At 42.2% G+C, this 12,624-nt stretch overlaps 1 protein-coding gene across 1 annotated transcript in view; it reads left to right on the top strand.

Moving 5' to 3' along the window:
• The window catches only part of LOC121279061 (piezo-type mechanosensitive ion channel component 2-like), a 1,076,252-nt gene that overhangs the window by 1,023,755 nt on the left and 39,873 nt on the right, over positions 1-12,624 (top strand). Inside the window, exons 48-50 of the mRNA XM_041189919.1 lie at positions 41-133; positions 4,670-4,842; positions 9,993-10,109. Of these exons, the coding sequence (XP_041045853.1) occupies positions 41-133; positions 4,670-4,842; positions 9,993-10,109 (383 nt within the window). The remainder of the gene's footprint in view (positions 1-40; positions 134-4,669; positions 4,843-9,992; positions 10,110-12,624) is intronic.

Raw genomic sequence — 12,624 nt, 5'->3', positions numbered from 1 at the left:
TACAAGGTGCCATATTCAAATCTGTGTTCTTCTCCTCAAGCCTATCTTTACAATGAGTGCCCAGCAGAAGCAGCTGCAAGATTTTAATGCAAGTCAGTACAACAAACTTTTAAGGAAATATAACGATAATCCTGTAAGTACTTTTTGCACATTGTAGCACACTTCCAAATTTTTCAGATGATATGAAATTTGTGTTATGGCATGATGGATGGTAAATGCTTAGCTTCCCAAATCCCAGAGTGAAACTTGAAACAGCTGCCAAAACAGTTTTCTGCAATTTGTATAGTATGAGAAGTGGTTCTGAAATCAGGAAGTGATGTCCCAGACTACTCGTGATGATTTTATAGTAAGGTAAACATTTATTAAAAAATAAAGGAAAAACAAATAAAACACAATTATGCTTAAACACAAGAATGACTTTACTCACTAAACAGTACTTTAAAACAGTTCCACAAATCTTAACTTAACTACCCTCAGAGCTAACCTTTCCCTTTTCTGTTTGGTAACTATCCTTATAGATTTTTAAACCTATAGATTTCCAGTAATTTTAGCCGCACGGTGCTTCTTTTCCTTGGGGTGTCCTCTAAGGCTGACAGCAATTGGGTCTTCAGGTCTGGCCTTGTTCACACTGTCTTCTTGGAGTTCTGACCAGCTATCCTGCTGTCTTCTGGGAGATCTGGGCAACTCCCCTCACCTAGGCATCAGTATTTCCTTAAATACCTTCCTTCCCTTTGATCTCTACATTGCCTCAACCAGTCTCTTTAGAAATGTTTTCTTCCCAGACTTGATTAAATCGTTCTTTCCTTTAGCTCTTAGACTTATAAAAACAAACTTATCCTATCTGTACCTTACTTACACCTTTTACAATCTGCATATATCCATCCCCCTTTAAAATACAACAACTCAATTCAAAAATACTCCTGCTATTGCTTTATGTAAAACTCTGATTGAAGTTCCCCTTGGTTCATTAACATATCAAAACAACTTCTTACTGTTGACTTTAAACTCTTGCTGTCACTCTAGCTCTTAATCCAATTACAGCCTGACTTCCAGTACATAAAATATGCCAGAGTTATTAACAGAAGAAAAATATTACAAATTCTTGTTTTCCTAACATTTGGAAGAATTGTGAACCATGAGGAGGATAGTTTAGAATTTGTAAAAGACGTAGACGAGTTGATGGAATGGGCAGACAGTTGGCAAGTTATGTTCAATGCAGAGAAATGTGAAGTGCTTCATTTTGGTAGGAAGAACATGGAGAGACAATATAAAATAAAGGATACAATTCTGAAGTGGGTGCAGGAGCAGAAGGACCTGGGTGCACTTGTGCATAAGCCATTGAAGATGGTGGGACATGTTGAGACAGCAGTTAAGAAAGCAAATAGTAACCTAGGCTTTATTAAATGGGACATAGAGTACAAGAGCAAGGAGATTATGTTGAACTTGTAGAAGACACTTGCTTGGCCTCAGCTGGAGTATTGTGTCTTGTTCTGGTTGCCGCTATTTAGGAAGGATGTGAAGGCATTGGAGACGGTACAGAAAAGATTTATGAGAATGGTTTCAGGCATGAGGAACTTCAGTTACGAAAATAGATTGGAGAAGTTGGGACTGTTTTCTTTGGAGAAAAGAACACCGAGAGATGATTTGATAGAGATATTCAAAATTATGAGAGGTCTGCATAGACTAGATAGGAAGAAACTGTTCCCACTGTGAAAGAATCAAGAACAAGAGGACACGGATTTAAAGTAATTGGCAAAAGAAGCAAAAGCGACATGAGGGAAATCTCATGCAGCAAGTGGTTAAAGTCTGAAATGCACTGCCTGCGAGTGTGGTAGAGGCAGGTTCAATTGAGGCATTCAAAAGGGAGTTAGACTGTTATCTTAAAAGGAAGAATGTGCAGGGTTATGGCGGAAGGCAGGAAAATGGCACCAAGTGAATTGCTCATTTGGAGAGCCGATCCAGACACGATGGGCTGAATGGCTGTAACAATTCTGTGATTCTGTGAAATGGAAGAATAGATTTGTGTCTGCTAATTTGACAGAGGGGATAGGCCACCTATTAGTAAATTCACCCAATTTTGATTCTATTGAAGTTATTGGAATTAAAACTCACAAATCTATACAGGACAGACAATCTACTAAACCAGTTTACCACCTAGAATGTTAAGCTTAAAATTGATCTTCAGGATTGTTGGCTCACCACCACCCATCTTCCAGTTTTCTTCCCACAACTTTTGATAGAGTTAACTTTTGCTGCAAGTCAAATAGTACCTCACCAAATGTACTTCTGTGAGTGCAGCCTAACCAATTGTGACAGGCATCACAGCTGAGTCTAAACCTGCCCCCAAATGACATTGACACTGACTCAATTTTCAGCGTGGTTTATTGGATTAGCAGTGGAAACATTGGGCTGAATATTATGGGGTTGGCAAGGGTCTCGCTTGCCAGTTGGAAAGCCCATGTTGCCTTCTTTGTGGAAGGTCTGCCGAACGATTAGCCAGCCAGGCTATGGAGAGGCCAGAGGCGGACCTTTCACTGGGGTCAGGACCCTGGGAGTTGAGGTCTCACCTACCAAGAACTGCAAGCCAGTCAGAGCAGCAGCATGGGGGAGGTGGTGGCTGCTGCAGGAAAGACACCCAGTGGAGGCCCAGAATCGAAGACGGAGCCAGGCCACAGGTAAGTATGGTGGGAGGGTTTTCGTGGGGTGCGTTCACGGGTTTTGTGGTGCTCTCAGTGGGTCTCCCTGTCACCCCTTCACCCCACCACTTTCTAAAGCCGGGTCCCTTGAGCAGGCACTGAATGCCTTTGAAGGAAGGTTTCTCCCACGCCCCCAAAACGCACAGGTTTACTTAACGTGTATACAACATGCCAATAGACCTGCCCACAGCTGGCTTAATAACAGTAGCAGCTGGATGAGGCCCTTAATTGGTCATTAATTGTCCACATAAGGAACTCAATTGGCAGTGGGGTGGCAAGGTCAACCATGGACCTATCAACCCAGAAACACTAAAATTAGCTGTAGCCCTGACTGATGCCCTATGTATGATTAGCAAAATCAGCACAGATAAGTCATTGTACATAGAAACTGCTGTTCTACATAGTCTAATATTACATTATATCATGCCTGTACCCAATGTGCCAGATTATCATTCTTATCCAAAAACAATTAGCAGACCTTTCAATGCAATTGTGCATGTTCAGGTACGCTTTCAGATATAATTATGAAGATTTGTCAAGTCCCACTCAAAAAGATGTTCTGCCTACAATGCAAATGAGTAATATAGTACCTGAATTTCAGTGTCGGTGTGATGGTAGGTACTTAAGTCATAAGTCCCAACAATTGGCTGATCATATCAAACAGCACGTCCCTTCAATTGTTCTCAGCTGGCAGAGTTCTGAGCATACTCAACCAATTCCTGCTTGAAAAACTCAGAACATAATGTGATTCCGTGATTGGGCAGCACTTGTTGAACAATTCTGTGTATGCTAAGAATTACACTAATAGTCAATTTAAGATTATCAATCAAGCTCGCAATGTGGCTCACTTAAGCTTGCCAGAACCTACAAATATTCATATGGAGGGACCTGTCCTGTGCAGGCAAAAGGAATATGTCCAGACATTGCATCTTTTTTGAATTTAAAAGAAGCCTGGAGAACAATTGCCCCTTGGTGCATTTGCCATGGCAACACCTCAACCAGAGTCAACTTGCCAGCCGATCAGCACCTTTCTTTCATGCACTATAAATTGTTGCACCCTTTGAAATTTGGCATTCTTGCATATGTCCTGATGTGTGCAAGGTGAAAAGGTTCAACAGTGTGTCTCTCTTTTCAGCAATACTCAAGTTCTGTACTATCAAGCAACTAATTGCTAAATTGTGCCATGTGTTCTAAGGATACGAGGCAGCAAAGGGCTTACACGAGTTCAGGTACAATAAAGGTCAGCTGTTATTTGAAAGTTGACTGTACCTTTTTGTACTCTAGTGCTGACCTACAAGGTGGTATTGTGGAATGCTACAAAAGGCAACTTTCCTCACATGCTTCTCAGTAGTACTCAGCAGCCAATCAAAGTGAAATCTAAAAGCTGGGGCTATCATCTGTCTGCAGGCTCATGTCTATGCATCAGGCTCTCTTTTCCTTCATCTTGAACTCCCACCCCTTAATCTCTTCCCCCCAAAGACTACATATCATCTTATGACGTATCTGATAAGGCTGTTCAGAAATTTTCTGAATTTTTGTCCCACTCATTGGCCAGGATTTTCTGGCCCTGTTGTGGCTGAATCCGCCGTGGGAGATTTGGTGGACCAGCCAAAAGCCCATTGACTTTCGGCAGGACCAAATGACCCTGGGGCCAGAAAATTCTGTCCATTGTAATTGCACCATCCCTTTATGGTGCATTATCCTCTCCAATCAATAGTGTCATGCGGAGATCAACCTGAGTTTGCACCAGGAGTTGTGAACTTAGACAAGAAAATTGAAGGTAGTTTGCAGTTGAGATTCAAATAGATCTTAAAGCAGTGCTAAATAAATTAGAACTGAATTAGTCCTGAAGATGAAAGCTGTCCCCATTGAATCACCAAACATAACATCTTTGTTACTTCTCTGGAAGTGAAGTGAAGTTGATAGTGATAACATTCACAGTGAACTGAAGAGCTAATTATATCTTTTCTTAGGCTGCTATGCAGTTTCTGGATGCATACATGAAAGAAGACATTCTGATTGCGCAACTTGAAGGAAATTCAAATTCTCTCTGGACTATCAGTCCACCAAGTCGGACGAAGATGATAGAAGAATTAAATGATAATGCTTCAAAAATCTCCATTGTTGTATCTTGGTCTGTTCAAAGGTAAAATAATATGAATGTTTGATTACTAGTAAATTTAAGTGTACACATGATAAGCTGGGTTTTACCAGACAGACTGAGACCAAGTTGGCCCATAAAATGGTGCAGGTCAGTGGTGGGGCAGTGCGCCCATCACCTTACTGCTGCCATGCCATCCTGCAGGGAAGGTGGCAGATGGCCCTCCTGCCCAGAGCCCAATTGAGCCACTATAAGGGCCTCTTCACACTTCCACTGGCATAGAACCAGTGGCAAAGGAAGACCACCAGCAGGCATCAGGAAGTGGGGGAGGAGCCCTCTTTTTCGGACATTCATTGATCCACCAAGAGCGCCCGTCCTGCCCCTCCCCCTCCCCCAAATGGCAATGGTGCTGTCTGTACTCACTAATCCCCTCATCCCCCAATGGAGTCTGCCCATCTGGCACCAGTGCCCCCAGACCCCACTTAGGTGATTGTAAGGGCACACATCTATCTTCCTCTTCCACCAGGTGCAGCTCTAGTAGTGGCTACCATTCCTGAAGATGCTGTTGAGGAAGTACCTGATATGATTTAATATTTATTTTGTGATTTACATAACAGTGAGATAATTGTGGCATCAAGAAAGCATAACCAGGATTTTCTGCTGTTACGTAAGTCACCTCATAATTTTCCATCCATTAAAATGAGTGGATGAAAAATCACGTATTAGTGAACACAGCACCAGAAAATCCCAGTCTATAACTTAAGTCAATTTCAAATACTTAGGATGAACTTAAGTCTTGACCTTTACCATGATGTGTAGAATATACTAAATATTTTTTTTAAATGTTTCACTTCGTTGTTTAATTCTGTTGTTCTGCGGTGGACATGTGGAACATGGTCACATAGTAAGGTGATAGGATGAATACCAGCTAAAGGTATACAACGTTGCTTATCAAGTGACTTAGTATGAGTGTTGCAAAGTATCACCTTTCAGCGAAATAATCTGTTCAGTTTATTTTATGCCAGTTTCATGTTCCAGTAGGTAAGAAGTGAAATGCATTTAATTAACTGCATATACATGAAAAGTGGAAGATATTTCAGAAATTTACCATTGTTTGCATCCATTAATAATATTTAACTTGGAATGTTGCAAAATGGCAGTTTAAAAAGAAACTGGGTGAGTTTAATTTAACCCACCCAGTGAGAAATTGAAGTGATCAGATCGACCATCCATCTGACACTTGGCTGATTTTACTTCCCATTGAAGACACCTTTGAAGTATTCTTCATTTTTGAGGACCAGCTGCGGGAGGAACTGAGGGTAGCAAGGGAACAAAATGCATTCTGGATGGGGAATTTCAATGTCCACCAAGAGTGGTTTGATGGTACCACCACTCACTGAACTAGCCAATTCCTGAAGGACACAGCTGCCAGGTGGGGGTCATGGAATAAAATACTGAACCTTGTCCTTGCCAGCCTACTTGCTGCAGGCACATCTGTCTAATAGCATTGTCAGGAGTGGCCACCACAAAGTACTTGTGGAGACCAATCCCCATCTTCTCATTTAGAGCACCCTCCAAAATATTGTGTGGCAATACCACTGTACTAAGTGAGATGGATTAAGGTCAGAATGTAGCAGCTCAAAACTGGGCATCCATGAAGAGCTGTGTGCTATCAACAGTAGTAGAATTGTATTTCAGTACAATCTATAGCTTCATAGCCTAGCATATTTCACACTCCACCATTAACGTCAAGCCAGGTGATGAACCCTGGTTCAACTAGCAGTGCAGAAGGGCATGCCATGATCATCACCAGGCATACCTGAAAACTTAGTGAACCTACAATACAGGACCGTATAAATGTTAAACCGAGAAAACAATGTGCTATAAGCAGCAAAACAATCCCATAACCAAATTGGTTGATCAGTCAAAATTCTGCCGCTCTGCCACACCTAGTCATGAGTAGTGTAGGCGATTAAACAATTAACAGGAGGAGACTCCATGAATATTCCCATCCTCAGTGATGGTGGAGCCCAGCATGTAAGTGCAAAAGAAAAGGTTGAAGCAGTTGCAACCATATCTGTCCAGAAGTGCCAAGTGGATGATCCATCTTGGCCTCCACCTGAGGCCCTCAGCATTACAGATGCCTGTCATCAACCAATTCAATTTACTCCCTGTGTTATCAAAGAAAGGTGGACACACTGGATACAGCAAAGACTACATGCCTCTCCAACATCTCAGCTGTAGTTGTGAAGACTTGTGTTCCAGAACTAGCTGTGATTCCAGCCAAGCTATTTCAGTATAACTACAACACTGGTATTTACTCGACAAAGTGGAAAATTTCCCAGGTATGTCTTGTTTACAAAAACCTAATCTGACCATTACCACCCATTAGTCTATCCTCAATCTATTGAGAGTGATGGAAAATGCTGTCAATAGTACTCTCAAGCATCATTTATTCACAAATAATCAGCTTACTGATGCTCAGTTTGAATTCCACCAGGACCACTGACCCCCAGCTGCAAAAACACTTAAGCTTAGCACCATCCAGGACAAAATAGTCTGCTTTATTGATCCCACTCATCCACCATCTTAAGCATCCACTCCCTCCACCACTATGTACTATCTACAGGATACATTACAGCAACTCACCAAGGTTTCATTGGTAGCACCTGGCATGTGGGAACAACATCGCCTCCAATTTTCCTCCAAGTCATACATCATCTTAACTTGAAAATATATTGTTGTTCCTTCATCATTGCTGTATCAAAATACTGGAACCCTCAACTAACAACAGCGTGGAAGCACCTTCATTATACAGACTGCAATGGCTCAAGAAGGAGGTCCACCATCAACTTCTCAAGGGAAACTATAGATGAGTAATAAATACCAGCCTTGTCAGTCACAGCCACATCCTGAGAATGAATTATCATTTTGTGATACTCTTGCATTCCACTGGTATGTGACTGGATATCTGGCACTTAAAATAGTGAGCAGCTATGACTGGAATGTGTGCTTCCTGCACTTTGGAATTGAAAATGTAAAAATTTAAACAGCTTTCATTCAATACCTTGCCTGCTCAGGGCCACTCTGTTGAATTTCCAAACCAGGATTTTTTTACAACTCACCTTTCTGATGACCTGCTAAACAATGGGGAGAAATTTCTGGTTGCTGAGCAGGGGCGGGGCCTGCTCGCCGACGCATAAAATGATGCGTGGTGACATTGGGCAGGTGTCCTGACGTCACTGAGCGTCTTTTAGATTTTCATTTCGGCCGGCACACAGCCGACTTGGCTGCTCGCCCACCAAACTGTCAAAGGCCTATTAAGGCCTGTTAAAAACTAATTAAAATAGTTAAATGAGCTGCCTGTCCAACCTTAAGGTTGGTGGGCAGGCGAAGAGCCCAGGTGGCCTTTGCATTTTTCATGAAACCTCATCCATGGGCGGAATGAGGTTTCATGAACTGTTCAAAAATTTTCAAAAAAATTCATTGTCATGTCCCAGCTCATGTGACATTGTAACATGCGACACTGCATGAAAGAGCACAGGACCCAACTCAGGGAATCTCCTGCCCCCCCCGCCCACACATTTAGTGCTCAGCGCTTCTGGGCGAGCATCACGCTGGGTGGGCCTTAATTGGCCAGCCTGCATAAAATGGCAGCACACACCTAATCAGGAGCACCAATCAGGTTCGTGCTCGCTCCCGCCCGCCCCCGCACAACCCCTCCCACAGGGGGAAAATTCAGCCCAATGTAATTTTCATCTCCAGGGCATTCTTCACCTGATAGTATTTTGACAGATTATGATGTGTCTGGCCACCAAATGCATCAGCTGACCAGTGTATTACTTGAGCATTCATGCTCTTCATGATAGTGCACTCAATAAGAATATTCCCCCCACCCCCTCCCCCATGGTAGATAGTGATTTTCTGCAATTTGTGTATTAAGTTCACATCTGTGTGCCTCCTTGCTTAAAGCAATCTCATTTGGTGTGAAATGATGAGTGAAAGCCTTCAATAGTGGCAGGGATTACTGTCATTATTAATGTCACTTCTGCTGAAGACTATGATTGATAGTTGTAGACTTTCTGCTGTTGTCTCCTTCCTTTACACAAAGGCTTTGCCTTGACTAACCCCTAGCTTGTATTTAGCACTTCCATACTTTATTTCCTGCCCAGCTGCATTGGCACGCAGCAGTTTATCCTTTGCTTTTTTGCTCTCTTCTGTTGGGTTCTTATTTTGCCTCATGCATTTGCTTGTGTCATTGTTCTCCAGATTCAGGCAATTGAACCAGTCAAACTAATTGGATTTCTACTCCCTTGGTTAGGAGTCGGCCAAATGATCACCTGAAAAATAACATCCAGCTACTAATCATCTTTTTATTATGAAGATACTGCATCAACTATTTTTCATTACATTGTACCCACTTAATATTTCATTACAAATCACGAGCAAAGCTTTAACAGCATTATAATAGAGATTATGGGCTGAATTTTACTAATTCCCAGGCAGTGGGAACAGAGGCAGAGGGGATGGTAAAATATTGGGGAACCCTTTTGGGTCAGTTCCCTGTCACTGTCCCACCACTGGGGAGGTTTCCCAGTGGCAGGTAGGAGGCAGCCACAGGCTGCCAGATTCTTAGAAATAGCTTCCCTGTGGCAACCTGGGGTGCTAGTGGAGCAAATAGCTCTGTGGCCCACAAAGGAGGCCGTGGGCATGAAAAGCAACATCCCATGGCTCCAACTATATCCCCAGAGGGTTTTCCCCTTTGCCCTGTGGGGCCCTAAATTTTAATTATTGCTTTACCAATTGGGAGGCTGCATGATCCATTGGTAAAATTATCAAACCAATCCTGCTGTCAGCAAGTGCCGGCTTGCAACCCACTTTTTGGCTCAATCTCAGGATTGCAAAGCCCACTATAAAATTCAGCTCTTTGTTGCATGAAAATAAATTATGATATATTTCTTTCTTTGAATTTCATCATATTCCTCTATTACAAAAACTTAAATTGTTATGTTTGGTTTATACATTTTTTAATGAAGCAGAACACTTTCAACTTGTAACATTGTTAACGCCTTGTTCTAGTCAAGTACACCACTTCACTGTATTCACCTTATGATCCTATGCTTATTGTAACATAGTAGACAGGTTAATGTTCATGGTATACATTACAATCAGCTTTCAGTACTTTCAATTCACAGGAATGTCATTCTTGGTGGAAAATCAGAAATTGCTTCCGATAAACTCTCGTTTGACATTCAACCGCAGGCCAGATTAGGACTTGCTGCATTGATGGAAAGAAATGAGAGCAAACCTGTGTAAGTTAATCATTTCATTTAACTTAAGTTCATAACCACTATTTCATGATTCTATTTATGTTTCCAACCAATAATCTTTATATTAAATGCAAAACTTGTTTTAAAAAATCCAACATTTCCATTTCTGGCATCTATGTTTCTATATTATATCTATATCTATATTATACAATGCTAAGGTTTGGACTTTGAGTTTTGTTAACTGATCTTAGGGGAAGAATTGTTCTGTTTGCTGAATGTAACCATATGATGAGCACATTCTTTCTAAATGTACTTTTAACAGCAATTCAGAACCAGAACAATTCCATCATGTCATATGACAACGGGATTTATTTACAATATATTTTGTTAAGATGTTTCTTTATTTAGCACAATGAGAATACCTTGAAAATTTCTTAAATACAATGAATGGATTTAAGGTTTTTACAACAGCAGCATCTTTCATTTACATACTGTTTATGTGGAAACATGTAACAAGAGGCTTCATAGAAGCACAAGGGAAATAGAGTTTTGTTGAGCCAAATGTTAGCAGGGGTGACCAACACTGGGTCAAAGTAGTAGATTTTATAGATGATAATGAAGGAGAAGGTGGTGCTGGCAGGGTTTAGGAAAATAATTGCAACTGACAACATGACCATCAGTAGGTGGGGTGGGGTGGGATGGGAGGTGGGTGTGTTGAAATTGGAGGAATGCATTAGAGGAACAGGGAACTTAGTGTTTGGGGAGGATGGGTATGGTGAAGGGAGGGGCAATTGCAGCACTGGAGAAATGATATGGAGGAGTGTGGCCATTGTGGGATTTTAATGCAGGAATGAAAATTTTAAATTTGAGGCTTTAGGATCTCTGAAGTCAATGCAAGAACAGGGTGATGAGCAAGTGGGACTGTGCATGCAGGAAACAGAAATTTAGATGAAATCAATAATATTTTATGGAAAATGGGAACAATGGACTATTTTAGTCTGGAAGTAACAAATGACTGAGGTTTTCATCAGCAGATGTGCTGATGTAGGAACGGACATGGGTTATTTTAGATGGAAATAGGCTCTTTATGATGGAGAGCACATTGACTTGAAAGCTCAGCTCAAGGATAACCAGATGTCAGTGTTGTGAACAACCTGGTTCGGCTTCTGACAAAGTCTGGAAAATTGACGGTGAGGGTATAGCATTTGTGGTGGGACCAGACGTGATGAATTTGTTCTTTTCAATGTTTAGCTGATAGAAATTGCAACTCATTCATGGTAGATGTCAAGGAAACAGTCTGACAACATAAACAGCATGCCGTGATTGAAAGGGCACTAGCACAAGCGTGCTGTGCACGCACCAGAAGCATGCAGATTGGGCAGATTGTGATATTTCTCAGTGTCTAACACTAATTTGGCACCTGACCTGCGATTTTGGACCTTGCAGGTCCTTTTAACTTTCGTGCTTGAACAATGAACATGCATCAGCTGCATAAGTGACCCTAAATGCTGGCTAGGCCAGAATTTATTGCGATCCCTAATTGCCCTCAGATGAAGTGCTTTTGACTTTCTTTTGCTTTTGCAGAGTAAGTGGATGTACTTTATAGTGTTGTTGGAGGAGTTGAAAATTTGTTAGAGTCAAATGGAGTGGTGCTATAAGTTTCTAATGAGTTCATTGGAGTTTGAAGGCTTGTCGACAGAAAGTCTGTTATCACTCATGGGATCTATAGTTGCAGTCCCTCATGGGCTACCGTCCAACAGGGAAATGGAGCACAGGCAGCAGAGGGGGGAAGCTGTGCACAGAGGAAGATGGAACAGGGCACTCAATAGAAAGTTGTACTCAACTAGGATATCTAGAGAGCACTTCTGCTCCCTCTACCACAGCAAGGGGCAATGTCTAAGGTGGTTACAATTCACAAAGCAGAGGATCATTCAATTGTCGTTCCAGCACTACTTCACCAGCTGGGCCAATAGCCACAGAGAGTGGGAGGATGGCTCTAACCGTGGCCACTTAGATCACAGTGGCCTTTTATTTCTCTGCTTCAGGATCCTTCCAGGTTGGAGCCGACAACATTGGCAGCATCTCACAGTTCACTGTGCATCATTGTACCAGAGAGATGACAAAGGTTGTGTACACCACTTAGGGTAAAGCCTTCTGATTTGGTCAGTGGCCAGGAACAAGAGTGTGTGACTGCGCGTGAGGCAGGTAAGGGGACCCAGAGGACAGGATCGGAGGAGTGTGAGCCTCTACAATGGTCCAATAGGTTTGAGGTTCCCTCAGTTTGTTTGGATGAGAGCAGGGGCTGCAGGTTTGATGAGCAAACTGACCATGGCACCGTGGTACAGGAAGCCATCCAAGTTAGGGGGGGATCTGCAAAAAGGAATGTAGTGTTAGTAGAGGAGAGTGTAGTGAAGGGGATTGACACTGTTCTCTGTAGCAAAGAGCAAGAGTCCAAGCAGTTTTGTTGCTTGCCTGGTGCCAGGTTTTGGGACATTTGCTCAGGACTGGTGAGGAATTTGCAGTAGGGAGGGCAAGGTCCAGAGGTCATGGTCCATGT

This window comes from Carcharodon carcharias, chromosome 6 (assembly GCF_017639515.1).
Source record: "Carcharodon carcharias isolate sCarCar2 chromosome 6, sCarCar2.pri, whole genome shotgun sequence".
NCBI classification, from domain to species: Eukaryota; Metazoa; Chordata; class Chondrichthyes; order Lamniformes; family Lamnidae; genus Carcharodon; species Carcharodon carcharias.
This window is presented reverse-complemented; position numbering and strand designations above follow the sequence as displayed.